At 40.2% G+C, this 27,889-nt stretch overlaps 1 protein-coding gene across 2 annotated transcripts in view; it reads left to right on the top strand.

Annotated features, from left to right (window-relative positions):
- The window catches only part of PDGFC (platelet derived growth factor C), a 251,718-nt gene extending 224,470 nt beyond the window's left edge, over positions 1 to 27,248 (top strand). Inside the window, exons 5-7 of one of the 2 annotated variants that reach the window (XM_039542360.1) lie at positions 4,890 to 5,107; positions 6,594 to 6,740; positions 27,068 to 27,248. In XM_039542360.1, the coding sequence (XP_039398294.1) occupies positions 4,890 to 5,107; positions 6,594 to 6,710 (335 nt within the window). In that variant the 3' untranslated portion in view covers positions 6,711 to 6,740; positions 27,068 to 27,248. Of the gene's footprint in view, positions 1 to 4,889; positions 5,108 to 6,593; positions 8,232 to 27,067 lie in introns of those variants that run through there. The other variant, XM_039542359.1, reaches the window with a different exon arrangement.
- The last annotated feature ends 641 nt before the right edge of the window (positions 27,249 to 27,889 follow it).

Here is a 27,889-nt window from a genome sequence, read left to right as displayed (position 1 = left end):
AATTCATATAACCTTTTATTATAGTTAAGTAAACATTTTAAGGGAATATATACATTCTGTCATCTAGTTTTGTGCCCACAGTATGTTAAAATACATTTTGGACAGACAGATACACTCTGAAAAAATAAGAACTTCATTCACACAGTTCAAAGAAATGATTACATAAGCACTGGACAAATTTGCCACAGACCTTTTAATAAGAAGAAAGATAGGGCAAGGGTGCATGCTGTGATATAAAAGCTATACCCCTTAGGTACTTTGTTAGACATGAAGCTGAACATGAAGCTTTTCAACACCTCAGAATTTCTGTTGTTACAATAAAGCACAGTAAAATATACTGAATTGAAAATGTTGGGTCTGGGTTCACATTCAGAACCCTTCCAGAATTGGGGTATTTGGATCTAGGGTTTTGTTCAAATCCATATCCAAATTATTTCTAAAATGATAATTCATTAATTTCCATTTTGAACAATCCCCACTACCCGCCCCCCTCCTCCATACCCCATGACATGTCAGTAACAGTCATAGGCGAATAGGTATGTAACTTTGCTGTTGCTCAGGCAGGAAGTGTCAGTGAGGAGGATGAGATTTTTTTGTGCCAAGCTATATCCTTTTTGAACTCCCTGCAGGTAGCCTCCCCATATCCTTCCACCTGGCTTGCTTCTGGCCTTGCTAAGAGAAGCATGTGACGTATCTGGTTGAGGTCCCCATCTTAGAGTATCTTCAGGGTGGAGAAGAAAGGCAAGCCAAAGAAATGTGCCAGGAAGTCCATACACTGCCCTGCAGTCCTCAGGTGGCTCAGATACTTCAGAGGATAAGGGAACATTTGACCCTGTTTATATTCAGGCTGAAAGTCAGAAATAGCTATAGAGATTTGGTGACTGCTCTGGATGTTTCCTGAAATTACTCTGCCCAATTAATCCAGTGTTTCATTGGAGCTTTCACACACAGAGACTTGATTTCTGAAAGTGGCAACTATCATGATCTTTGTTCTGTGACACAGGTGCCAGTTTGAATGGAAGAGCTTTGTATTGGGCATGCAAATGGCCAGGCATGAATCTTAGAAATTATCAGTTTCCTCATGCAACTGAGCCATTGGATTGTCTTCATATTGAAAGAAGCCAGCAAATCACCACCTTTGATCAATGCTAGGGGTTGACTACAGATATTCCATTTGGAATTTTATACTTAGTTATTTCTAAAATGAACCATACCACCCCTGACATCCCTTTCATGTTTTACTAAATTCCCTTTGTCATATTTGTTATGGAGGAAGTGAGACTACAGTATTCTCAGCTCTTTTCAGAGAAAATGATCAAATTTAGAGCGAAGACTCAGCATCAGTATCTTGTATTTATGGGAGATCTGACTAGTTCTCCTTCCACTGGGAAGGCCACAGCCTACAACACATCCTTATTAGGTCAGATATCACCACTCCCAAGGCTTATTTAAACCATCAAGGGTAGGAATCAAGAGGCAATCCTTGCTGAAAAACACTTGGGTTTCTGAAAACCTTCTATATCCTGAGCCATCTGAACATCCATGCTGACTACTCTCAACAGAACCGAGATCCATCTGTTATTCATAGGATCTTTGAGATCCCTCTTCAAAGTGGAAGTCTCATGGATTGGAGGCAACATACAGATTTCATCCATGACTTGTTTGCCTCCAGCATTAGCCACCAGACACCCAAGTTCTGCATCTGATACCCAGACCCAAGATCCAGTATTCATCTAGCCTATTCCTTATTGCTTCCTTTACTCTCCTGAACTCTAGACCAGGGATTCTCAAACTGGGGGTCAGGACCCTTCAGGGGATCTCGAGGTTCTTACATGGGGGTGTGTGAGCTGTCAGCCTCCACCCCAAACCTCACTTTGCCTCCAGCGTTTATAATGGTGTTAAATATATAACCAAGTGTTTTTAATTTATAAGGGGAGGGAGTCACACTCAGGCTTGCTATGTGAAAAGAGTCACCAGTACAATAGTTTGAGAACCACTGCTCTAGACAATTCCACTAGAGCAATAACCACTTCCTGGGGCGGGGGAATACATCTCCTTGGACAAGCTATGCTCATAGGTCACATGATACTATACACCAAGCACATTGGCCCCTGCAGGATTTGAGTACTGAGTGCATAAAGCATTTCTCCCTTAGCAAAACAAGGGTTGCTATTGCTGAGGAGAGGTTATCCAGTGCCAGCCTTCCCACCTTCCTCTTTAAACCTTACTTTTCCTGTTTTTGATTCCCTCTCTGGCTGAGTAATTAGTTCTCATTCACTAAAGTTAGAGATACTGTTAGTCAGAACCATCCCTCTATGACAGTGGCAGTCATGCCAAGGGAAAAACATTGTCCTACCTGGTGATTATTTTTATGGGACAACACAGCTTTCTTGGGTGCCAGCTCTGGGATGAGAGGCTAGTGATAAAAAAAAAAACCCTACTTTGTTCTGAAAGTCATCTAAGTAAGCCTGCCTGCAGCTAGGTTAAAAACAAAAATCTCTTTGTCCTGCTTGGCACATCCAGGCCAATGGCCAGAAAAGGCAAGTATACTCCGTTTGTCTGCACCTGTATTGCCATGCCATGGCAAACAATATTACACTTTATTTTATTATTATTACAAACATAATTTGTTTGCCTTCTCATAATAGTCACAATGAGTACAAAATCCCATAACTGTATTTTAACCTTCAGATTGCAGGATTGTTATGGCAGGATCTGTGTCTTTCTTCATGTGATGGTAGTGACTACTCCATTGTAGACACTATTGTAGTAATGATAGCAGCTTTATTTTACATTTAACGTGCTGGTTTTGAACATAGAAAATTCCCAATAGGACATCTTAGAACTGAAATGACTCTTTTAAAGTGGACCAAGGGTTACTTTCTCATACACTTTATAAAGTTATCCCTCAGTTGGCCCAACCAGTTTATAGTTGCACTGTAGTACATGTTATTCACATATTTTAAAAGAAAAACAAAGTGTTAAGTTATCTCACCTTGGCATATAGCAAAATAGCTGACCATGTCCAGAAAACATAATATGGCCATGAGGATAGTGGTGGGGAAATTATGTTTAGTCATTTGAAACCAGAGACCATCTTCCACTAAGAATACATGCAGATCAGTGTTTAACAAAAGCAGCAGGTAACCACTGATTAATAATACATACATTCTTTCTTCTGTTTTGTTCATTTTCAATTGTTACATTTTTAATTGGAATTGAAGTAATCTCTTCCAAGATTATTTTCTCCCTCTCTGAACCACTAGAAATTTATCCAAAGGATTTCTTTGTTTTTACCAAATGTTAATATGAATTTATTTGTAGTATAAATGGGATGATTTCAGGTTGTTTTTCCCCAACCCAGGTCCTCTGGAAAAGGGTTATTTTTTAATGTCAGGGCTAGTTTGTCTGAGATTTTTATTTCAGTATTTCCAAAAGCCATCCTGGCACAGGTATATACAAAGAGGAAAATGTAATGCTGCTAACCCACCAGTGAAAAAATTGCAGATACCATTACACATTGCATCTATTCCTTGGGGGGGGGGGGGGGGGAAATCAGTCCAAATATCACAGATCATTATAACCTCCTTTTCTACCAGAAGCCAAATTACAGTGCTTTTCATCAAAGCCTGCACTAATAAAATGTGTTCAGTGTTCCACAAAACCAACCCTAGTTTTTTTTCAAGCATGGCATTTTCCCCTTTCAGGGCCCATTAATTCGTGTCCATAGAATTAGGGGAACAAGAAGTATACTGCCCTATTTTTGGCATTTCCATGAGCTGTTCAGCCCTCAACATGTTAAAATTTTCATATGCTACGGTGGAATCTGTTTATAAGGAAACTGATATAGTGAAGTTCCATGTATGGTGGAGATGACTTAACTTTGTTTTACCAAGTTTTGAACGAACTTAAATATAACAGATTTAAAAGTTTAATTCAACAGAGTAATATTACTGAGTTCTACTTTGACAGAGGGTGGGTAGTGAGAAAAGCAATAAAAAATAAATAAAGTGCAAATGGCATGGAGAGAGGCAACAGAGGTTGATACAGACAGACTGATTATAAAAGGGACAAGGAGGGGACAAAAGAAAAATCTTAAGACTCTTCTGATAATTATTTTTTTTATTTTATAAAGTCCCTCCCTCCCCTGTGTGTGTGTGTGTGTGTGTGTGTATAGTAAATACACACACACACACACACACTCTATATAGGACATTCACTGATGTAAGAATAGCTTTCCAGAAGTTCCATGATTAGGCCATAGTACAGACTTTCCTTTAGCCAGAAAAATAGGTTTTGTTTTTCCTTTCAATTGAATCTTCCTTGTTGAAAGCATGCATTGAAAATATAGTGAAGACAACATTTGCACACTTTGAACAAGTTTTACAAACTAAAAAAAAAAAAAAATTAAATAAAGATGTTTGCAAGATTCCTTAATTGCAGTGGAGTCCTTAATAATGAAGTAGAATAAAAATCCACAGACAGCTTTTGTGTATTGCAGTTTAATATAGCAGTTAAATTCTGTGTCAATACAGGGTTTGAAGGGAAATTACATTGGGGTTGAGGAGAGGGAGAATCCTGGGAATGTGGCCTAAGTAAGGCCATTATTGCAGCCTAGGAGCTGAAGTGCACTTTGCGTAAGTTCTACAATGGCAAAGCTCTCAGGCCCAGAACCCTAAAAGTATTTTAGCATCTCACTCCCACTGAAATGAACTGCCATGGAAGTCAATGGGCGTTTAGACCCTTAAATACCATTGAGGATCTGGTCTGCAGCAGCTCTGGAGGCCTTGGATTTGCACTCCTTAGGGAAGCTACAAGAGCATTCAAGTGTGTTTGTTTATTGATGGCATTTGAAAGACAAGTCACAGAAAGATATGTTTGCTCTTCAGTGGTGGATCTGAACCTTCTAAAGGAGGAGGTGCGACTCTACAGCTGTACTCCTCGCAACTTCTCAGTGTCATTGAGGGAGGAGCTGAAGCGAACTGACACCATTTTCTGGCCACTATGTCTATTGGTTAAACGTTGCGGTGGAAACTGTGCCTGCTGTCACCATACTTGCAATGAGTGCCAATGCGTCCCAACCAAAGTCACCAAAAAATACCATGAGGTACGTATCTCATTTTGTGTTTTTATATTTGAGACCAGAGAAAATCTATTCAAGAAACAATCTTTATTGTGAATGTGAATGCTGACCAGAATGTAGTTCATAGGATAAAGCTAATGTCACTGTACAGTGACACATTTGGAGGAAGCTCTCTTTTACTAAGAGTTAAAAAAAAAAATCTGCACCTGTGCTCTCACTCCATTCTTTTGGGGACCTCTGTGGGGAAAAAAAAAACAAAAAAAAAAACCCCCACACACTGTTGTAAATTATTCCAAATGTTATTTTTTGAATAGAGGTTATTTTTGTAGACAAGAAGGGCATTTACCCTGTGAAGTTACTGTGGACTGAAGAGCTCTACATTTGAAGAATTTATCTAAGTTGGGCAAAATGAGATGTTCTATTTTTAAAAACAAAAGTGAATTGAAACTGCTGTTTGTTCATGCTCAGCTTAACAAGCAACTGGGCCAGTTTGAAAGTTAGCATTTTATAGTTTTGTTGTTAATATGCCAAGCCCGAAGAGACCATCTAACATTCTTTTTAGAATGTAAAAGACAATAAACAACCTCTAGGTCATGTAAGATTTTTTCAGTGTCTGTAATTGTAGACCAAAATATATCAGTTTAATATCTCTACCTATATTCTAAACTTACAGGTATATGGATTCAGTGACTCACTAGTTTTTTTTTTTAATTTTATATATAATCTTAATATATATTACCTTAATGGTACTGTATGATCCAATTGTAAAGAAACAGATTTGATTAGTGATAATTTTCTAAAAGGAAAGGAAGGGGCATATGTAACACAGTGGCATGAGTTAATTTACAGGTTATAATAACATGAGAACCCAGTTGTTGTAACTTATCAAGAAATTATAGCTTTCTATAGAAAAAAACCACTTGACATAATATGCAAGTTCATAAATATCACAGGACCATCTAAGATTAAAAGGTATACTGTTGTATATTTATCTAAAGTATACTGTATAAGGCTTATAATAATTTATCATTTTTAAAACCTATTAGATATTTTTAACTTCCTATAAAAAGTTCCACAGCTGTGAGTGGAAAAAACCTTTTTTTTTAATAAACTGCACATCACTGAATATCTATCACTAAAATCAATATTATTTTACCAGTACCATCTAATAATAATTAATTATTGAGTCAACTATATAAGTAGTCCTTCAAACAAAAGAAAAAAAACACACCCAAATCCCACTGCAGTAAGGTTTGCTTTGACCAAAGTAAATGTCTGTCTAGCATATCTTAATGTCTTAATCAAGTTTGTGGAAGGCTTGAGGTAAGGCCAAAAAAAATGTAATATATATTAACGAGCAGAATAAATGAAGAAACTCAGTTGTGGAGTTGATTGAGTTTCCTTTAGTAGTTTCCCTGTCTTCCAGTTTACTACTTCCAGTGTACCGTAGATAATGAAAAAGATGTTTAATGATTTACTTAAAAGCCTGGCTCCAATTGTCTTCTTTCAGGTTCTTCAGCTGAAGCCCAGGAGCGGTGTAAAGGGATTGCATAAATCATTGACAGATGTACCCCTGGAACACCATGAGGAGTGTGCCTGTGTGTGCAAAGGGAATACTGAAGGATAAATTTGGCTAAGTGTGCTTCTTTCTTTCAAAGTACGTTCAATTAATGGCTGATTCTGTTATGGGGCTTGTGCATTATCTCCTTCCCTAATCTCAGTTGTTTGCTTTGGGGATCTTCCATCTTCAGGATTTACAGTGAGTTCTAAAGAGAGAAGAAACCAAACTGGGATTATATGTTGTGTAAAAGCTCTGTTGCTTGGAGGCCCAGTCAAAGGATGGGAGAAAGGCATCAGTAAGGGATTACTAGACGTATATATCATCATGTCCAGTTGGCTTGACATTACACGGATTTAAGAATTTAGTGTAAAAAATTGCAGTGTTCACACCACAAAGACTTGACTCTGCTGGCTGCCTTACTTCTACAGCTCCAGTACACCTGGCCTGTGATTGACAACATCTGGAATCTGTCCTTCTGTACTCAACCACTCCCACGTGCTCTAAATCAGAGTTCTAGGTCTTACAAACTTGCTTTAAAACAAACTGCCTTGTTCTGAATTAAACTTAATTTGTCTGATACTGGTAGGAAAGACTGGATTTTTCCACACCCACTATTAAAGCGCCTGCCTGTTAGAAAAGCTGACTGGACAATAAGCATGAGCTAAGGAGGCAAACACTGAAAAGAACAGTGGCTTTACTCTAATTACTATGGCCTATGACTTCTTTTGTTTGTATTTTTTATCGTGTACATTTTATACTCTCCTTTTGACAATATAACTATTTGCTTTTTCTAATCTTGTTAAATATATCTATTTTTACCAAAGGTATTTAATATTCTCTTTTATTACAACCTAGATCAACTATATTTTAGTTTTGTAAGACTTTAAAGCCAGAAGTACACAGTTGCAGGAACAGAGATGTGGTTACTATGGCAAAGCATCTATTTCTACATTGTCTGGTGCTAGACAATGGAACAAATCTAGGTTTACACATTTAAACAGAGTAATGACAAATGCAAAGATTATTAATGTGGATGAAGCTCTAAGCTTGATGGCTCCAGGATACTGAAAATATGAAAAACAGATGTTACTATAAATGATTTCAGAAATAGCTATCAAAATCCATCTATATTCTGGCCTTTTGTCAAATAGGAAAAAAATAATCAGGTATATATAGACCCATTCTGGCTTGTTTTATTGTTTAATTTCTTTGAATTAGAAAGGTCTACAACAACATGAGAAGAGAAGTTCAATGGCTTGTTGCCTTCATGAAACAGTGTGTTCATAGAAAGGCAGCCATATTTATTGCTCCAGGTGTATGGTTTTTCTTTTATGGTTATGTCCATTTAAAAGCAGTGACTCCCAAGATTTATTGATTTATCTATTCAGTACAGTTTTATGAATTATGGTTTTGTTTATGTACAGTATATCATTTAACCAGTACACGTATCCTATCCTATGCAATTTGGAAAGAAAACAGTAAAGTATTTTGCTTGTAAAATGCTTTAACATTATGCCTAGTTTATATTTTGACTATTGGATTTACAGATTGTAACAAAGCAACAAATAAAGTCATAATGCTAATTTTGGGAGAAACAAATGTCTGTGTGGTTATGTATTGGGTGTCTGGTCTATATTAAATGAAAACAAACCTGAAATGTATTTGCTAGAATGAAAATCAATTAGAGAAATGCAAGTCTTCTATACAGTAACTGTTAGAGAGAAATCCACATTTTCTAGCTTTTGAGTTCTTGAATTTGCAAAGTTAATGTTCTTTTAACATTGTGTTGAAGAAAAAAAAACTGAAAAAAAATTCCATCGTATAACATAATACAGACACCACATGGCTTATCAGCAGGGCTGAAACCTTTAGATACACCCCACTGACCTCTGGCACCAAATGCAGTAATAGGTTACCATTCTCTATGTGGACCAGGCTATGAATGATAACACTCAGGAATCTCAGGGTCCATTCCAAGTTTGGAGGGGTAGCAGGTTCTAGTGGTCACAAACTCTTTGACCCCGACCTGATCTTTCCCTGTCTCCTAGAGCTTGACCTTGGGGCATTTCTGTCTCTCCCTGCAATCAACTCCCTGCCTTATTGTCCCAGTCTCTTTCCCATCTCCCTTTTCCAGGAAAAGTCTGCACACTCTTGGCCATCTCATCCCATTCTTCTCCCCCACCTTGACTTCCAGTCCCAGTCTCCCTTTACTGAGACTTTCCCTCCACCTACCCCCAGCTCATTGAGTCTGTCTCCTTGCCCAGCCAGTCCATCTTCCATGCTCCACCCCCTCAGCTTCTCATCCGCTCTCACTCTGCCAGGCCTCAATAGCAAGGAGAATCAATTGCAGGAAAATCCTGTTCCATCTCTGCAGCCCTGCATGGTGCATGCTGGGTCTCTCTTGGTGGGGGTTGTGCATGTGCAGTCTAGTTGACACTTAAAGATGTGTGAGGGGATGGAGCATGCTCAGTGCAAACTGAATATTCAGAAAATTTAGCTGCCATACTCTAAGTCTTTACTGAGCATGTGTGACCTGAAATTTTTTCAAAGACTTATACCTAGGCCAAATTTGGAAAATATACTACTGTACTATGAGATATTAAGGATAAAATGTCAGATTCTCCTAGCTTAGATCTCAACCTCAGTGTTACTAGGGTGTGGGATTATGCATATTAATGTGCTGATAGCGTATATCTTGTCTTAGTTGCATTTATTCCACTTATTTTCAATATATTTGTATTCAGAACTATAAACATTGAAGAAAAATTCTTGGATTAGCTATTGGCATAACTGAAAACCCATTGTAGAAATAATCAGCCTTTAATTAGATGCAAGTAAAAATATGATACAGGGAAACATGAGCTTTATTTATATGCTTGATGCTTAAAGAATGAGATGCTTAAAGTAAAAAAACAGGAAAACCTTAATCATTAGGCACCACGCATAATATTAAATAGTTCTAATGGGCTAAATTATACTCTCATTTCCATCCTGCAACTCTTGTGAAGTCAGTGGTGGGTTGCTTGAGCAGGATTGGGCCCAATAGATGGTTGTTGGTCCAGGTCTGGTTTTTGGGAGCGGGGGCCCACCTAGCAGGAGGGATACATGGTATTCTGAGCAAAGACTGTTATCAGCACAAATAGGATTTTCAGGCTCTAGCCAACAGATCATCAGAGTTGTTTATACTATAATATATTGCATACAGGATAAGAACTAGTGAGTTTTTGCATTATGCATGTTTTCAAAGTTGCACCAGCCATCTGTTTTAGTGTAAGTAACTTTGAATGGCAGTATTTTGCATCCACTTTGCACTGATGGGCATTTCTATATCCTGCATTGGACAATAAACAGACCCAAAGAAAACAGGCTTCACTTGGAAAGCTGCAGGAAGAAATATTGTGATGGTTTTTCAGTTTCATTACAAATTTACAAGTTGTAGCCATCCATCACAGCAATAGTAAGTTTTTAGGAGAGATATGAGTAACATGAAAGCATAGACACAAATATAACATTTGTAATATGTATAGAATCACTGATTTATTGGGAAACTACAAGTACCAACTCCTGTCCACAGAAATAAGACTGAAGAGCCTACTAAGCCCTGCCAAGTCAGATTAACAACAGACAACAATTTAACACTAACATATATATTATATATCTCCATGTAATAGTGGAGGTGCTGTCTACACCAGGGGTGGGCAAACTACGGCCCATGGGCCACATCTGGCCTGCAGGACTCTCCTGCCTGGTCCTTGAGCTCCTGCCTCGGGACGCTCGCCCCCAGCCCCTCCCCTGCTGTTCTCCCTCCCCCGCAGCCTCAGCTCGCTCACTCTGCCGCCAGCGCAATGCTCTGGGCAGTGGGGCTGTGAGCTCCAGGGGCAGCACAGCTGCAGAGCCCAGCCTGACCCAGTGCTCTGTGTTGCGCGGTGGCAGCGGTGGCATGGCCCAGCTCCAGCCAGGCAGCGCGGCTGTAGCACCGCCAGCCACCGGTGCTCCAGGCAGTGTGGTAAGGAGACAGGGAGCAGGGGCGGGTTGGATAGAGGGAAGGGGAATTTGGGCTGGTCAGGGGGCAGGGGTGTGGATGGTGGTTGGGGGGAAATGAGGTTGAATGGGGGCAGGGGTCCCAGGAGGGGGGCAGTCAGGAAGGAGGGGGAGTTGGATGGGGCAGCAGAGGGCAGTCAGAGGAATGGGTTCTGGGGGCAGTCAGGGGACAGGAAGAAGGGGTGGTTGGATGGAGCAGGTGTTCCCGGGGGCTGTCAGGAATGAGAGGAGGGGTTGGATGGGGTGGCAGGTGTCTGGGGGCAGTCAGGGGACAGGGGTGTGTGGATGGGGCAGGGGTCCCAAAGGGGCCATCAAAAAATGGGGGGCGGGGGTTGGATGGGGCAGGAGTCCCCGGGGGGAGGCAGATAGGAGGCGGGGGCTGGGCTTCGACTTCCTCCCCTAACTGGCCCTCCATACAAATTTACGAAACCTGATGCAGTCCTGAAGCCAAAAAAAAAGTTTACCCGCCCCTGATCTACACTAAACATTACAATATTTAGTCACTGGTAAAATGATAGATGGCAAGGTTTCTATGATGTTCCTGCTGGCTTTGTCAAAATTAGGAGTGTGTCTTATCTTGGATTAAAATGCTGGGACATCTGGTCAGTCTCCAATACTTCCCATCATCTGCTCTAATCCCTGTGACCGTGTGCAATTCACACAGCAATGGCTTCAGGAGCTATGTCTCAACCATTTCCCTGCTCCAGATTATGTACTGTTTCTCAGTTGATCAGCACAAGAACAGAAGTCAACCCTGATTTCACTTACAGCAGTGATATGCAAGTTGCAACACCACCACCACTGCAGCAATGGCTCCTAGCCTGCTTCTCAGTAAGCATGGGACTGAGAGCCCTCTGGCTTTGTTATTGCAAGAGAGGGGATACAGGCAGGAATTAGAAATAACGTAGGCTTTGAAACTAAGGGAGGTAAAGAACAGAGGGAGCAGGGCATGTATGGGAGACAGTATTAAAAAAAGGTGAGGGAAGGAGAAAAATAATGCAGGTACGAACATAAGAAGGGTAAATAAATAAACTCTTTGGAGAAGGCTTAGTTTCTAGGTACTTGTACAGTGCTTAGTCCTTATTAGGTCCCCTCAGTGCTATAACTATACAAATAGGAAATGACGAACATGGTGAATAGTAAGAACCACTGAGGGAAGAAAGTATCAACTAGTACTATTTTTGTTTGGACACATTGTTATTCCCTAACATTTAGCCTTACTTTAAATATTGTAATTGAGCTGCTTCTAAAGATATTTATTGTAGGGGGTTATGTAATTGTCTTTAAACAAAAAATCCTACTGTACTTTGACAATCATCCATAGTTCCCTTCTTGCTTTACTTAATATAAATACCCCTCCCCCCATGTAATCCTTTAAACTAGGGGTAGGCAACCTATGGCACACATGCCAAAGGCAGCACGCAAACTGATTTTCAGTGGCATTCACACTGCCTGGGTCCTGGCCACTGGTCAGGGAGCTCTGCATTTTAATTTAATTGTAAATGAAGCTTCTTAAACATTTTAAAAACCTTATTTACTTTACATACAACAATAGTTTAGTTATATATTATAGACTTATAGAAAGAGATCTTCTAAAAACATTAAAATGTATTACTGGCACACGAAACCTTAAATTAGAGTGAATAAATGAAGACTCGGCACACCACTTCTGAAAGGTTGCCGACCCCTGCTTTAAACCATGGAGCAGTTTGTTTATTTCTGAAGATTCTCTCCGTAAAATGAAATGTGACAGTAAGATAACATTAAAAAAAGTTTGTTGCTGTCACAGGGCAGACCAAAGGTTTTATGTACATCTAAATCAACATCTGACATTCAAGCAATAGTCCTGTGATTGTCATCTAAATAGTATTGCTTGTGCCTTATTTCAAAAGTTAATTCTTGTCATAGTGTAATCTAGTTATTAATCTTTAATCAGTAATAATATAAACAGTGTTTTCACTTCTGGTTTTGCAGGGCTCCAGTGAAGCTGAATCACTATGTAACAATATGCTATGTGGGCAGAGGTTGAAAACTGGCAAACTGGGTAAAAACCCTATGAATTATTCATTGAAGTGGCACTGCTAGGCTTTGTTTTAGGGTTTTTCAAGCTGAGAGTTGCTGAATTACAATAGCGTAGGCATTTGCATGAGAGTGAAGTAGGAAGAGGTGGCAAAATAAGTATGTTTGTAACGGCCTAACTAATTGAAACAGCTGAACTAAAGCGGCTACTGTAGGTAGCTAAGATCAAAACACTGTAGGCAGTACAGGGAGGGTTCTACCATGAATCACTTTAGAAGCCTTACAATAAAAGTAAGTCAACCCCATGAGAAAAAAATTGATGTCTGTGAGCCATGCTGTACATTGTTCTATGGATACTATGAGCATTTACCTTTCTGGAACTCTTGCACCAGCCACTTCAGTGCATGAGTGATGGGCAGCACAAAAGTATTGTTACTGAGAGCTTTGGTTCCTACTCATGCCAATTGCCCTAGTTCTTGCTTTGCCTTGTTGCAGCTACGGAAGCAAACATTGGCATTTATTGATTGTTTGGGCCCTCTGGGTATCAGTGTATTACAATCATGTTCTAACTGCAGCACAAACAACTAGTAAGAGACAGTCTCTGCCCCAAAGAGCCCACAGTCTTATAAGATTACACTCTCTCCTTTCCAACTGAAAAGAAGATTTGTGGCTCATGAATCAGAGTGTGGATGAACGAAGAAAGATGGGCAAGAAGTGTTTATCATGCAGAGTCACTATAGCTAACACCTATTGAGTCTTTGTTGGGGTACCTGGAGGACTCTGAACAGTGATGGAGGACCATATCAAAGATAAGTTTTACACTTTGGCATTCAGCCACTAGCTGCTTAAAATCAAATTGTGTTGAATGCACCATGTCTACAGAAAAACGGGAAAAAACCTCAGGATCTTTTGTTGAAGCAAATGCTTCCACCATCCTTAACTAATGGCTTGGTCTCTCTGCACAAAGGCTTTATAACATCAAGATTTCAAGCTTCTCCTTCAAAACCCGTCTCTTCCACTTAGGTGTATTAGCTAGTCTAATTATTTTAAGAATACTTGTTACTCCACCACCCAAGAGTCAGTCTGTTTCCATTAGCTCAATCTTCTTCAGATCAGGGAGTTGTTCAGAGTCTCAGAAAGCCACAAAGAGCTGTCTCCCTTGGGAACACTCCCCAGACCTCCTGGTTCCTGTTCCCTCCCCTGAGCACTTCTCCCCCACAGCCCTTCTAGTCCACCAATCCTGTTGATGACACTCAGGAAAAACCCCACCTTGTTCCCACCAAAATCCCAGAGGAAAATTTTAACTCCTCAGATTGGAATAGTTCAGCTTAAATAGGACAAAGCTGTTTAGAGAAAAACCTGCCTCTTTGCTCATTGCTTCAATAGAACTTCCCCTTATTGCTGAAGAAAAGACAGCTGATTGTTATATTCTTCCATCTTTCAGTCAATATCTTAGCACCCGGGGAGCCCTAAATTTGCCTTCTCTGCTTGTTCAGATAAGCTCTACCATCTCTCAGCTGTTAAGAAAAAAAAAAAAACCTTCAGGCACTGCAGTAGGAATGTCAGTGGCCAGATGTCTGAGCAAGCCTTCTCTCCCCACCAAAGGGGAAAAAGTCTACAACCCAAGAAGTGCAATTAGTTATCTTCATGGATTTTCCATATATGAGACTTCACAGCCTCATGTTCACAGAATTGATGCAGTTGTCATGGGTAACTGCTAGCCTTTGACCTAGATGTACTGAGTGAAATTTCCAAAAGTGCCTAAGGCCAAATTTTAAAAGTATTTAGGCATCTAAAGATGCAGATAGGCACTCTTGAAAAATCCCACTAGGTGTCTAGGCACCTAACTCACATCATTTGGTTTCTGGGTTAGTCATCTTTCCCATTGGCCAGCTTGCTATTTTTTTATAGCAACAATCATGGTCACAATAGCTTTCATTGTATTCATGCCTCCCAGCATGAGTGGAGTCTTTATTTTTTTAATATTCTCTCATTGATGTTACCTGCAAAAGTGGTAAGCAATATAGAAATGACAAATAAGTTAATTCAGTATCTTAAATGAAGGCTATCATAAGCATATAATATCTCCTAAAGGAAGAAAATTGAATTTTGCCAATAAAGCAGGTGAACTAATGGAAACAAATTTAAATAGCTCAGATTTTCCAAAATATGTGTGGAAAGTCATCATGTTGCCTTCATGTGTTCTGTATTTATGGATATGGAAATTTTTTTTGTCACAAGCTGTAACAGATGTGCACTGTATTTGAATGTAAATAAGTCCCTATAATTTACACATACATTCCTGCATGTACCCATTTGTGTACTGGGGACTTAAATTACTTTTAAATAACCCTAGTTATTTAAAAGTAATTTAGCTCTAGGTTTTTATTTAAAGGGTTATTTTCAATTATGTCTTCAGACTTGCAACACAGTTGCAAAAAAAAAAAAAAGCCAGCAGACAAAGGGGGTACCACTGAGGTCCTCAACAGTGATGACTAAGTTAACAAGGCCAACCCACAATTCCCCAACACCACCTGCTATAAAGAACTTCAACACACCAGACCACAATTCATCCAAGAATTTAAGGATATCAAATCCTTCTCCAGAAAAGCTTCAAGAGAAACCTCTACAACCTCATCCCCACACAAACCCACTCCAGGGACTTCTACATGCTTCCTATGATACACAAACAAGGGAACCCAGGCAGACCAATCATATCTGCCCATGACATTCCTACAGAAGGAACATTAGTACTCTTAGAAATCATCCTCAAAGCACTCACCACATAAAGGGCTAGTTTCCCTCAGGTCACTGGGGACTTCCTCTAGAAACTCTGCAACATTAGCAATCTCCCTCAGAACACCATCCTTGCCACCATAGCCTCCCTATACCTCAACATCCCTCCTGAACATAGTATTGTTGCCAGTCTCATATCGAAAAAACAAGGCATCCACCCCAAACCCATTGCCAAACTCATCCATTTCATCCTCACCCTTAAAAACAATTTTACATTCAAACACTTTGTCCAGACCAAGGGCACTAGGATAGCTCCTCAACATGGCAACTCTTCAGAGGCAACTTTGAAGAATTTCTGGACAAATGCACCACAAAACCCAATGATCTACATCAGTGATATTTTCATCCTCTAGGCAGCTGACCTAAACTCCCTCATAGATTTCCACCACAACTTCCACCACCACCATGCTTCCATCCAACTCTTTCTAGAACACTCCCACACCTGCATCAACTTCCTGGATACCACCATCAGCTTCAGCAATGGAACCCTACAGATAACTATACACAAGAAAACTACAGATCACCACATTTACTTTCACTGATCCAAAACTCACTCCGAACATACCAAGAAATCTGTTATCTACAGCCAGGCACTCATACCACAGAACATACTGCAAGGAGAAACTGCAGGATACACACCTTAACAGACTTAAAAGTGGCTTCACCAAACAAGGAGATCACATCATGAAACAGAGCCCCCCCCCCAAATACCTCAACAGAACATAGTTCAATATGGGGGGGGGGGGAGAAACCCTTTGACTGCATATCCCTAGTTGTCGACTACCACCCCCCACTGGAACACATACAGGGTATCATTAAATTACAACCCATACTCAGTATCCTGAATAATCATTCCTGAGTGCCCTCTTCTGGCCTTCAAACCATGCCTCCCCAAAACCTTTAAGTTCTTACTCAGAAATAAGCTCCCACAGACCAGGACACTAACACAAAGCAGCACCAGACCCTGCTAAAACAGATGCAATATCCCCCCCTCCCACCTACCCACACACAAAAACCTTTCAGGATCCATCGGTCCTACACATGCCTATCACAACATGCGATGTACCCCATCCAGTACACTCAATGCCCCAACATCAATTACACTGATGAAATGCGATAGTTCATTTGAGAGCATATTGACTCCCACAGAATAGTGATAAGACAAAAAACAAGATATCACCTATGGGTGAACACTTACAAAACATTAACTCCATATCTGACCTCTGACCTCATCCTTAAAGAAAACCTGCACACCTTCCAAAGAAGATACGGGGATCTTAAGTTCATAGTTTTGCTAGACACTAAAAATCATAGACTTGATATTAGATTTATGATTTATGAGCACTTTTTTGGTCCTTTGACTGCAGAGGGATTAATTGGCCACTTTACCTTAAATGGTCTTTAACCATGTGTTAACTGCTTGTAAGTTATCTGTTCCATCTTGTATTTAGCTGTGACAGTGAGTATCTTTCCCATACCTAAACTTCTGTAAGTTTGAAAGCTTGTCTTGTTCACCAACAAGTTGATAAAAAAAAAAAAATACCTCACTCACCTTGATTCTCAGTATCCTGGGACAAACATAGCTACAACATAACTGTAGAAGAGACATTCACGTTTAAAATGGGTAGTTAACATTTCTTGCCTTAACAGAAAAATTCTAAACAATCTTACAGTCTTTACTCATGTGAGCAACAATTAGTCCTTAATACAGCACTAGTGCTGTGCTGTTAAAGCCAGTGGGAATGGGGAGCTCTTAATATACAAGCACACACACAATAATCATAATCAATAATAGAGCAATGCAAAAAGACAAATATACAAGTGACTGAGCCACACACGTGGCTTTGAACTGCTCTGGTGTTTGGGAGATAAGTGGCAAACTTTCAGTGATTTCTTTGTAGGGGGAGGAGAAGCAAAGGAAATACCTTTTAACTTTTTTTGTTAACAATAATGTTAATTCAATAACAATACATAAACCTCAGATATTGTCCACTTGTAGAGACTCTATCCCAGACTACCTCCTTTCGTCAGACTTTGCTGTTAATAGAGCACTTTTCCTTTAAAGCCAGTCTGTCCAAGACCCTAACTTCCTGTCCCCAAGGTTGTTCCCACCTTCCTTATATTAAGCCACACATGCCCCAGTAAGTCAGCGCTGCACTTAGTTACCCTGAAGACATTCAATGCCTATTAAAAGGATGGGGCAGCAGGAAACCCTGCCACCTGGTTTTACTGCACTGTGCTTTGGTGGTGGCCTGAGGTACACTTGGGCCTTGTAAATCTCATAGGCCTGGCATCAACAACAAACCAACCCTAAGTCAAACCTTCTGAGAGGGAAGTGCGAGGGAGGTGGTATGGGCTTGTGCCATACATAGCTAAGAGTCTCACCAGGCCCTTCATGTAGATGCTGCATACCTCAATGCTTGTGGTGTGCTCTGATAGGATTATAGTGCACTGGTGCATACAAGATAATAAAATGCACTGCTTATATAAGTGAATTGCCCTGAGGCTGACCAGAAGTTAGTGATTAAGTTTTGGTTGCACTCCTCCCCCACAATTTTAGTTGAGGATGATCTGTTTTTACCTCTGATATAATCTGTGGGACTCTTCCTGGCATATGATAAATCAGCTTCACTGGCAGGAGAAAGGTAGGCAAAGGCATCTTTGAGTCCTGGATTTTAAAATGTAGCCAGGATGTACTCCTCCAATTCTATAATATCTTGTGTGTGAGGATCCTCTTTCACTGTGACTAGTGTACTGCCTGTCCCCTGCAGTGAAAACAAGGTGGCAGATCTGCTTGAAATAGACCCTCTCTGCACTTACTTGACCTCCTTAAAATGGGAAGTAGTAAGTCAATGTCTTCATATTGCTGCAAGTGAGTCAAGTATGTGAAATGCTATTAATGCACTCCAGAGGGGGAAAGCCTGCAAGTGAGAAGCCACCCTGCCGGTGCCCCTTTTTGTAGTATCTTTGAGCTTTTGTAAATTTCTCAAATCACATGTCTAATATTATAGGCAAACATTTGAGAACTAGAGCTCTCTCATGCCTGTTATTTAACCTGTGTACTGAATTCATCCAAAGATTTATACAGTACACAATGCTGATTGTAAAGGAACCTCTGCTCTGTATTGTGTGGTAAAGCTATAGGGTTACATCAGGACAGTTACAGACATGACTGTGGAGAGGACAGCATGGAGACACATCCCCCCAGGAAGAGCAGTGAGGTGACAACTTCAGGAAGGCACAATCTCTCCATGTTCTGCTTCTTCCACAGCTGGTTTCATCCATGGGCTAGAGCAGACGGTACTTCCCCCGACCCCATTTTACAGCATCCTGCTCCCTTGGAGGGGAAGCAATAGTGAGTAGTTCCAGTGGTCCCAAATCACAGGGAGTGCAGTGACCGCAAATGTGAATGGCCCATAATTAGAAAGCCCATTCAGACCTGAGGAAGAGCTCTTTGAAGCTCAAAATCTTGTCCCTTCCACCAAAAGGGTACCTCCCTTACCTTGTCTCTCTCACTCTGGATTGGTTATAATGAGACTCAGTTATAATGAGACTCAAAGCAACCCCAGAGAGTGTAAGTAGATACAGGGCCAACTGTACAAGTTAGTAGGGATACGATATGGATTAAATGTTGGCCATGTTTGACTGGTGATTTTGATAAAACATTATTTGTAAATTGAATTTCCTCTAATATACCTAAGCACACATCTACATCTAACCAGATTTACTATTCTACCCAAAGATAAAGGGGAGAGAAATTTGCTGAAGATCAAAGAAATATCTTTAACAGAATGAATGGAACATTAATATATAACAAACAGTTCAGTAAAAGTGATAATGTCCTATATGAGCAGGCTGTTTTATTTACTGGTGTTTAATTATTATAAAAATAATTGATTCTTAAACAGTATCCAAAGCCATATTTTGTGGAAGATTTCTACAAAAGTCTACTGTAGCAGACAGATGTGTTTTCCTTCCATAAGTCTAATTCTATAGATGGGTGTAGTTTTCATATGGGTAATACTTCTTTTACTGCTTCTAATTTATTTAATAGTTGAGACAAAAGAACCTTAACAATTAGTTTTTTTCAAACCAATGACAACTATAATCTAGCTAGCAATATTAAAGGACTGCAACATAAACTTGCAAGTGCAGTCGTATCTAAACAGATGAGCTGTAAAAACCTCAAAGAAAATGAGACAATGATTCAAACCACAATGGAAAACAAGCCTTGGCTGTGAAGAATTCCTTTCAGAAACCTTGGCAATTTTACATTTCCAGTAATTCAGCAACATGTCATGTTAATGCCAAGGTAATCTAGTTCTTTCTGTACTTGTAAAAGTAAGGAATAATAAATGTATTATGGCCTTGTTGATTTATCCCTATTCAGTTTGTGGAACTGAACCAGAGAGACCAACCCAGCCCAAGAAAAAGCATAAATTCTATAACTTTTTAAACCATGTCAAATAAGATTCTTTAAATAAGATTCCCCCTCTCCCCCAGAAAAGCTGAATTTACATCCTAACTGTGGGAGATAACTTCAGCTAGAGCAGGATTATGAATTAAGACACAAAAAGTCAAATATTTCCTTATGTCATGAAAATTGTGTTTGCATGTTAAATTGCCTTGTAATGTGTGTGATCGGATAGTTCAAACTTTTCAGTTTCACCTGCCCTGGACTTCTGAAGCAGTTCCTATCTGCTTTGTGAATCATTACTTTAGAGTTAAAAAAGTAGAGATAAGAATGTGGAATTATCAGAAGTTATGTGATAGGAAAAGGTCTATATCTGGAACAATATCCTGTGTGAAATCACACCTTTATTTTTCCAAGTAGGATCAAGTTTCTAGTATAAACAATAGCCTTTGAACTGTTGCCAAATAATTAACTTGCTAGTCTCTCCCACAAGACTGGTTTACTTTACATGATGCATAAGAATATAATGGGTATCAAAAGAAAATGGTTATTTATGTGCATTTTATTTTGAGATCTTTAGACAAAAGGTGCTAGATATGTGCAAAGAGGGAGAGTTGCTACCAGGAAATGGCATCAGTTTAAAACCAGCTAGTTAGATCTTGTGGCTGACTAACATGTTATTTACAGAAGTAGCAGTGCCCAGGAATGGTGCTCCACAGGATGATAACCACCAGTTTAGTATGTGAAATTCTCAGTGGTCCAGTGGGGTGGGGTGACCACTACCCATGGGACTCCGTGGTTGAAAGTGTCCACTTTGGGCTGAGTATGATTTATCCATACTAGTCCACTTGAAATGATTTGTAAAGCCAAATGACATCACCTGTGTCTCTGCTCAGAAAAAAGAACTAAGAGCCCACTACGCTATCATGACATGTTTTGAGTTTCTTTTCAACTCATGGGAATGTGAAGCAACAAATACAGTATTTAAGCTGCACTGCACTCCCTATGACATTTAGGTCAATAGGAGTAGCATTCTTTCCAGTATGAAAGTTATACAGCAGATCTTGTTCATAAATATTTTCCTCTCTAGAGTACCTGTAATTAATATATCACTGCTATACTAACACAATTATTTCAAGCCAGTTGGTGTATTGGGGTTAAGGGTATTGTCTTGAATATGGAGGCTCAGTTTTAAACAATCTTGAAGGGCTGGAGAATTTTGACTGCCCTCACAGGTTACTTGGAGGGCACTGCCTTACTGCAAACCTTCATCACTGTGACCTGTGAGAGAGAGTATTAAGAATTGAGGGGATGAAACCCACTTTTATCTGAATGTTAGAGAAAAGGCCAGTCACAGATTTATTCTTAGGTTTCAGAAAGATGGATAGAAGTGTGATTCTATTGGGCAGGGAAGGCAATCCTACCCCCAGCCTTGGATTATTTTGTCCTTGAAATATTTAAATTTGCCCTCCGCCTCACCCCCATCTCCCATCCCTGCCAGATCAAATGCAAGTATCTCAGCCCTACAGTTTAGCTTTATTTAGTTTGTTATTTAGTGCCTGCCTGCAGTGCCTCTAGAATCTGTATTTTACATGAATTGCCTACCCACCTGAAGCTGTGCTGATGTGCTCCTGAAGGTAAAAACAATCTTTAGGGATATTTCAGATCAGCAGTGGAAAGAGCAACCAATGAACATATAAAATCTCAGGAGCTGCACAGACCCAAATCAGGGATTCTGAAGAAGTTTTCAAAGCCAAAAATGGCAGTTAGGCTTTAGTCACCTATTAAAAGCCAATAGCAGCTAGGTGTCTAACAGTCACTATTGCCTTTGAAAATCTCCCCCTGCACTGAGGGGAAGTGAGGACAGGAGCATTTCATCCGGGGGGAGGGATAGCTCAGTGGTTTGAGCGTTGGCCTGCTAAACCCAGGGTTTGAGCAGGGGGTTGGACTAGATCTCCTGAGGTCCCTTTCAACCCTAATAATCTATGATCTTTAAGGAACTGCTGTGGGAGGACACAACTAAATAGAATATTAAGGTCTGTGCTATTTGGGAGTGTGATTCATTCCAAGAATTGGTGAACACTCATGAGCTGCATATGTTGCCCTTAATTCTAGTGGGATCCATTTTCATTTACACAGAGACTGCTTTACATTACACCCTCTGGGGATTAAAGTGGATGCAAAATACATTTACATCCAGTTAAGGTCCCATTGCATTACATAAGGGGGCCTTATAGTAAATAAAAGTCAGACCCTTATTTAAAAGGATTACAGGAAAGAAATTCTTTCTAGTGTTGTCCTAGGTCCTATGGCTCACCCCCATACAATTTTTAATCCTCTTTGTCTCCTGATGGTCTCTACATCTTTAAAACTTTCAGAATCCAATATGTTGCACTGCATTTCAGTGAAGCTGCATGTACTATACATAGATTCTGAAGTCTTTGGGATGAAAGGTGCTATAAAATGTGTATAGATATCTATGTACATACTCGTTTGTATAACCCTTGAAGTTTGCACTATGCTTGAAGTTGTACCAAAATCCTCTTAACAAAGGACATGTTGTCTGATAGTCTCTCAGAACATTTAAAATAACTTCTTATGTATTTTTAAAATGTTTATCTAAGCTGTGGTATCTTAAGGATTGGTGTGAAGCACAGGTTAGTTTTATTTATTTGGTTTTGGTAAGTTAAAGAATTTTTCAGTTACAGAGTAACAGAATGGCACAACCCATGCCCTGGAACTTTTTAAAAGTTAGCTGTCATTTTTAACTCATTGGATTATAGTAATTGAAAACAGATTTTCTGTTTCAGTCCTTGGGACTTCCCAAGTGAGATTTGAAGTGCCCAATTGTGCCTTAGTGGAGGGATTATGGTTTTTGTGGCATGGGCTGCTTTCCACAATTAAGACTCATAGAGCCATATTACTTGGATCAGAGGGGTAGCCATGTTAGTCTGTATCCACAAAAACAATGAGGAGTCTGGTGGCATCTTAAAGACTAACAGATTCTTTTGGGCATAAGCTTTCGTGGGTTAAAAAACCCCACTTCAGATGCATGGAGTGAAAATTACAAATACAGGCATTGTTATACTGACACGAACTCCCACAAACATGATGCAGTTCTGCAGTGATCTGGCAGCCTACTTTTGCCATCTTTTGCCATCTCCGACTCAAGGAATATTTTCAACACACCACTGAACAGTGCACTGACCCCCAGGAACTCTCCTACCAACACTACAAGATGAAGAATTCTGCATGGACTCCTCCTGACGGTTGAAATGACAGACTGGACTTCTACATAGAGTGCTTCTGCAGATGTGCAAAGGCTGAAATTGTGAACAAACAGCATCACTTGCCCCATAACCTCAGCCATAGAAACAACTCTGGCATTATAATCAAAGGGGCTGACAAAGGAGGTGCTGTAGTCATCATGAACAGGTCAGATTATGAACAGGAGGCTGCCAGGCAACTCTCCAACACCACATTCTACAGGCCACTATCCTCTGATCTCACTGAGGAGCACCAAAAGAAACTACACCATCTGCTCAAGAGACTCCCTGCTATAGCACAGGAACAAATCTACACAGACACACCCCTAGAGCCCCAACCAGGAGTATTCTATCTGCTCCCCAAGAGCATAAACCTGGAAACCCTGGATGCCCCATCATCTCAGGCATTGGCACTCTCACAGCAGAATTATCTGGCTATTTGCACTCTCTCCTCAGACCCTACACTACCAGCACTCCTCACTATCTTTGAGACACCACTGACTTCCTGAGGAAACTACTATGCTTTGGTGATCTTCCTGAAAACACCATCCTGGCCACCCATGGATGTAGAAGCTCTTTACACCAATATTCCACATTACAAGCTGTCAGGGACAGTATCCCTGATGAGGTCACAGCACACCTAGTGGCTGAACTTTGTTTCAGATTTGGGGACAACTTATACCTTCAAGTCTGTGGCACTGCTATGGATACCCGCATGGCCCGACAGTATGCCAACATTTTTATGGCTGACTTAGAACAACGTATCCTCAGCTCTCATCCCCTAGCACTCCTTCTCTACTTGCACTACATTGATGACGTCTTCATCATATGGACCCATGGGAAGGAAGCCCTTGAAGAATTTCATCTGGATTTTAACAATTTCCACCCCACCATCAACCTCAGCCTGGAACAGTCCACACAAGAGATCCACTTCCTGGACACAACAGTGCAAATAAGTGATGGTCACAACCACCACCCTATACCGGACACCTACTGACCGCTATACTTACCTACATGCCTCCAGATTCCATCCAGAACACATCACATGATCCATTGTCTACAACCAAACCCTAAGATACAATTGAATTTGCTCCAATCCCTCAGACAGACAAAACACCTACAAGATCTTTATCAAGCATTCTTAAAACTACAATACCCACCTGGGGAAGTGAGGAAACAGATTGACAGAGCGAGATGGGTACCCAGAAGTCACCTACTACAGGACAGGCCCAACAAGGAAAACAACAGAACACCACTGGCCATCACATACAGCCCCCAACTAAAACCTCTCCTGCACATCAACAATGATCTACAACCAATCCTGGAAAACGATCCCTCACTCTCAGACTTTGAGAGGCAGGCCAGTCCTCACTTAAAGGCAGCTCCACAGCCTGTAGCAAGTGCTCACCAGCAACTACACACCACACCACAGAAAAAACTAACCCAGGAACCAATCCCTGTAACAAACCTGGTTGCCTACTCTTTCTGCATATCTACTCTAGCAACACCATCAGAGGACCCAACCACATGAGCCACACCATTGGGGCTCATTCACCTACCCATCTACTAATGTGATATATGCTATCATGTGCCAGCAATGCCCCTCTGCCATGTACATTGGTCAAAATGGACAGTCTCTACGTAAAAGAATAAATGGACACAGATCGGACATCAGGAATGGTAACATACAAAAGCCAGTACGAGAGCACTTCAATCTCCCTGGACATTCTATAAACAGATTTAAAAGTAGCCATACTTCAACAAAAAAACTTCAAAAACAGACTTCAAAGAGAAACTGATGAGCTACAATTCATTTGCAAATTTAACACCATTAATTTGGGCTTGAATAGGGACTGGGAGTGGCTGGTTCACTACAAAAGTAATTTTTCCTCTCTTGGTATTGACACCTCCTCATCAATTATTGGAAGTGGACCACATCCTCCCTGATTGAACTGGCCCTGTCAACACTGGTTCTCCACTTGTAAGATAACTCCCTTCTCTTCATGTATCAGTATATTTATGCCTGCATCTGTAATATTCACTCCATGCATCTGAAGAAGTGGGCTTTTTACCCATGAAAGCTTATGCCCAAATAAATCTGTTAGTCTTTAAGGTGCCACCAGACTCCTCATTGTTTTTACGTTACTTGGAGTTGATACTTCCATTATATAATTTTGAGTAGTGATTGAGCATCAGAAGCACAAGCTAGTCCTACAAGTTTACAGATCAGCAGATTCATAGATGTTAAGGCCAGAAGGGAATATTATGATTATCTAGCCAGACTTGCAACATAACTGAGGGGATACACGGTAACTATTTGTTGCTTGGGTCAATTAACTCACTGATTTAAAATCTGTATAATATCTATTAAACATTTACAGATTCTCTAGAGTGCTATCTTTTCAGCTACTTAAAAGACATCACAACCAATGTACAAGTGCTTTAAAGCCCTAAAGCTCAAATTGATGCATTACCTGGCATGAGAGGGCCCAGCTTCCATATCCATAAGGTTCCCCTTGGGGAACCAAGGCTAGCAAATGGATAAGTGATTTCAAAACAAGCTGGGACACATCTCATAGTAATCTGCTCCCACTGTGGAAATAAGAATTGCTTTATTTTGAAACTGTTGTCCCTACATTCCAATGTTAAGTTTCTTGGCCCTGGCTTTACTGGTCTTTCAATTTTACTGTGGGAGTACTATTTTCAGTAACTGAGACATTATATTTAGTTTTCTAGTGTTAAACAGAGACTTAGATTCTGAAGAACATGGTCCTGTACAATTCTTGGATAAATCTAAGTCACATCAAAGAAGTGGGGAAAAGTGAGATGGAGTCACTCATTTGTTCATGACTATTTTTTTTAAATGATCTTTATTTAAAATAAATCTCTAGGATCCTCATCACATTAACTCAAGTTAGGCAAATGTTGTGACACTCTTTTTACCCTCATTTATGGTCTTGCCTAATATCTTAATTTCTCCAGGAGGTGTAAATATATAACTTGTTGCCACAGGGGCATGCGCAAGGGGGTAGGGGAGGATGGGCCCCCCCAATAATCATCAGGGCACAGAACTCTTCCAACCCCGGGATGGGAGAAGGCAGAGTGAGCTCCTGCTGGGGTCGTGGACACAGAATGTGCCTCCCCAAGTGGTCAAAGTTAAACCTCTGCACACACCCTTGCCAGTACACTTAAAATTGTTTATATTTATTTCAATGTCTGTCCTAACTGAAGATGCACTATTTTTAATCATATGTACAATGGTAGTGTTTTCATTCTGTCATCTTCCCAAAAGATCAGGTCTCCAGATCCACCTGGCTTCAGGTTTAGTCTGCAGATACCCTCTGTAGGAATTGGGTCATATACCTTTAAGTAGCTTGTGAACCTTTTAGTGACCCTCAATGTCTGTGTTCCTGAGGCCCTCAGAATCTTACCAGAAAAGCAGGATTTATATGAATTTGAACAAACCTTGCATGTCGTGTATGATTAGTAAACAGTTATTTGGGCCCCATTGTGCCCATGTGGTTCCTTCATATGTTGTGCAAGAAATACACACTGAAAGGGAATGGTTGGACACAAAAATAAGTTAAATGAGTACACATTGAACACTAAGATGTTACACTATTGAAAAGATTCATAATCAGAAGGAAGAATTTTGAGTGCAAGTTAATAGTAATCTTCAGTTAGATATACCATGCATAACTGCAGCCCTAAGTGTTTTAGGAGCCTCTCGTTTATTGTTTTTTACATAGCACTTTAGCTAAATAAGAGATCAACATTTAGAATCCAGCACTCTTTAATATGTGGATTTTAGATATTCCCCAGTTGCTTTTGGATCTACAGACTAATCAATGTTGTATGTGATTAATATTCCTCTTGTTGTACAACAGGGAATTTTTACTCTGATTGCTTCTGAAATTTCAAAGCACCAAAGGATCACTTCAGTGCATGAAGAAACTGAGACTATGAAATGCAAGTTAATTGGTTTCATCTTTAAAAAAAACCTCATACTTCTAGACTTAACAAAGTGATCACAGCATGATTCAGCAGCTAGGCCACTGGACTGGGAATCAGGAGACCTGTGTTCTGTTTGACTCTGCCATTCACCTGCTGTAAGATGTAAAGGAAGTTACTTCATCTCTGTAAGAGTTTTCCCGTCTGTAAGATGGAAATGCTGCCATCTTTTGTACAGCACTTCACTCTATGGATAAAAGCAGTGTAAGATTTAAATATTTCTATTTATTATTATAAGATCATATGGGGATTAACACAATACAATGGAAACTGATAACCAAGATGGGTTTGTAGCCGGTTTTGGCATGCTTTTGCACCGCAAAATTGTGGTGTCATGACACAGCCTACGTGACTCAGACCTGAAGTGTTGGAACAATATGCCTCTTACTTGATGCAGACAGTGGTGAAGTGAGGGAATTATGCATGGAATTAAATGGTAGATTGCAATTTTTATTAAACTTCAGGATAGGGGAGGGGCTCTACCCAACCACCATCCATACTCTACCAGGCATTTAACTGGTTCGAGTGCAGTTACAAGATAACCTTACAAGATAACCCATAACTTGAGGTAGGCTCTCCTTACTCTCTCCCTTGCAAGGACAGAAGGTGCAGAAGGGTGGGGAGCTCAGCCCATGAGGTCTGACCCGATCCTATGAGCCCAAGGCCCATCTCCTTTGGGAACCATTCATTGTTATCCT

The sequence above is a fragment of the Mauremys reevesii genome, linkage group 5, assembly GCF_016161935.1.
Source record: "Mauremys reevesii isolate NIE-2019 linkage group 5, ASM1616193v1, whole genome shotgun sequence".
Lineage (NCBI taxonomy): Eukaryota > Metazoa > Chordata > Testudines > Geoemydidae > Mauremys > Mauremys reevesii.
The sequence above is the reverse complement of the archived record's forward strand: the minus strand, read 5'-3'. Positions and strand labels throughout refer to the sequence as shown.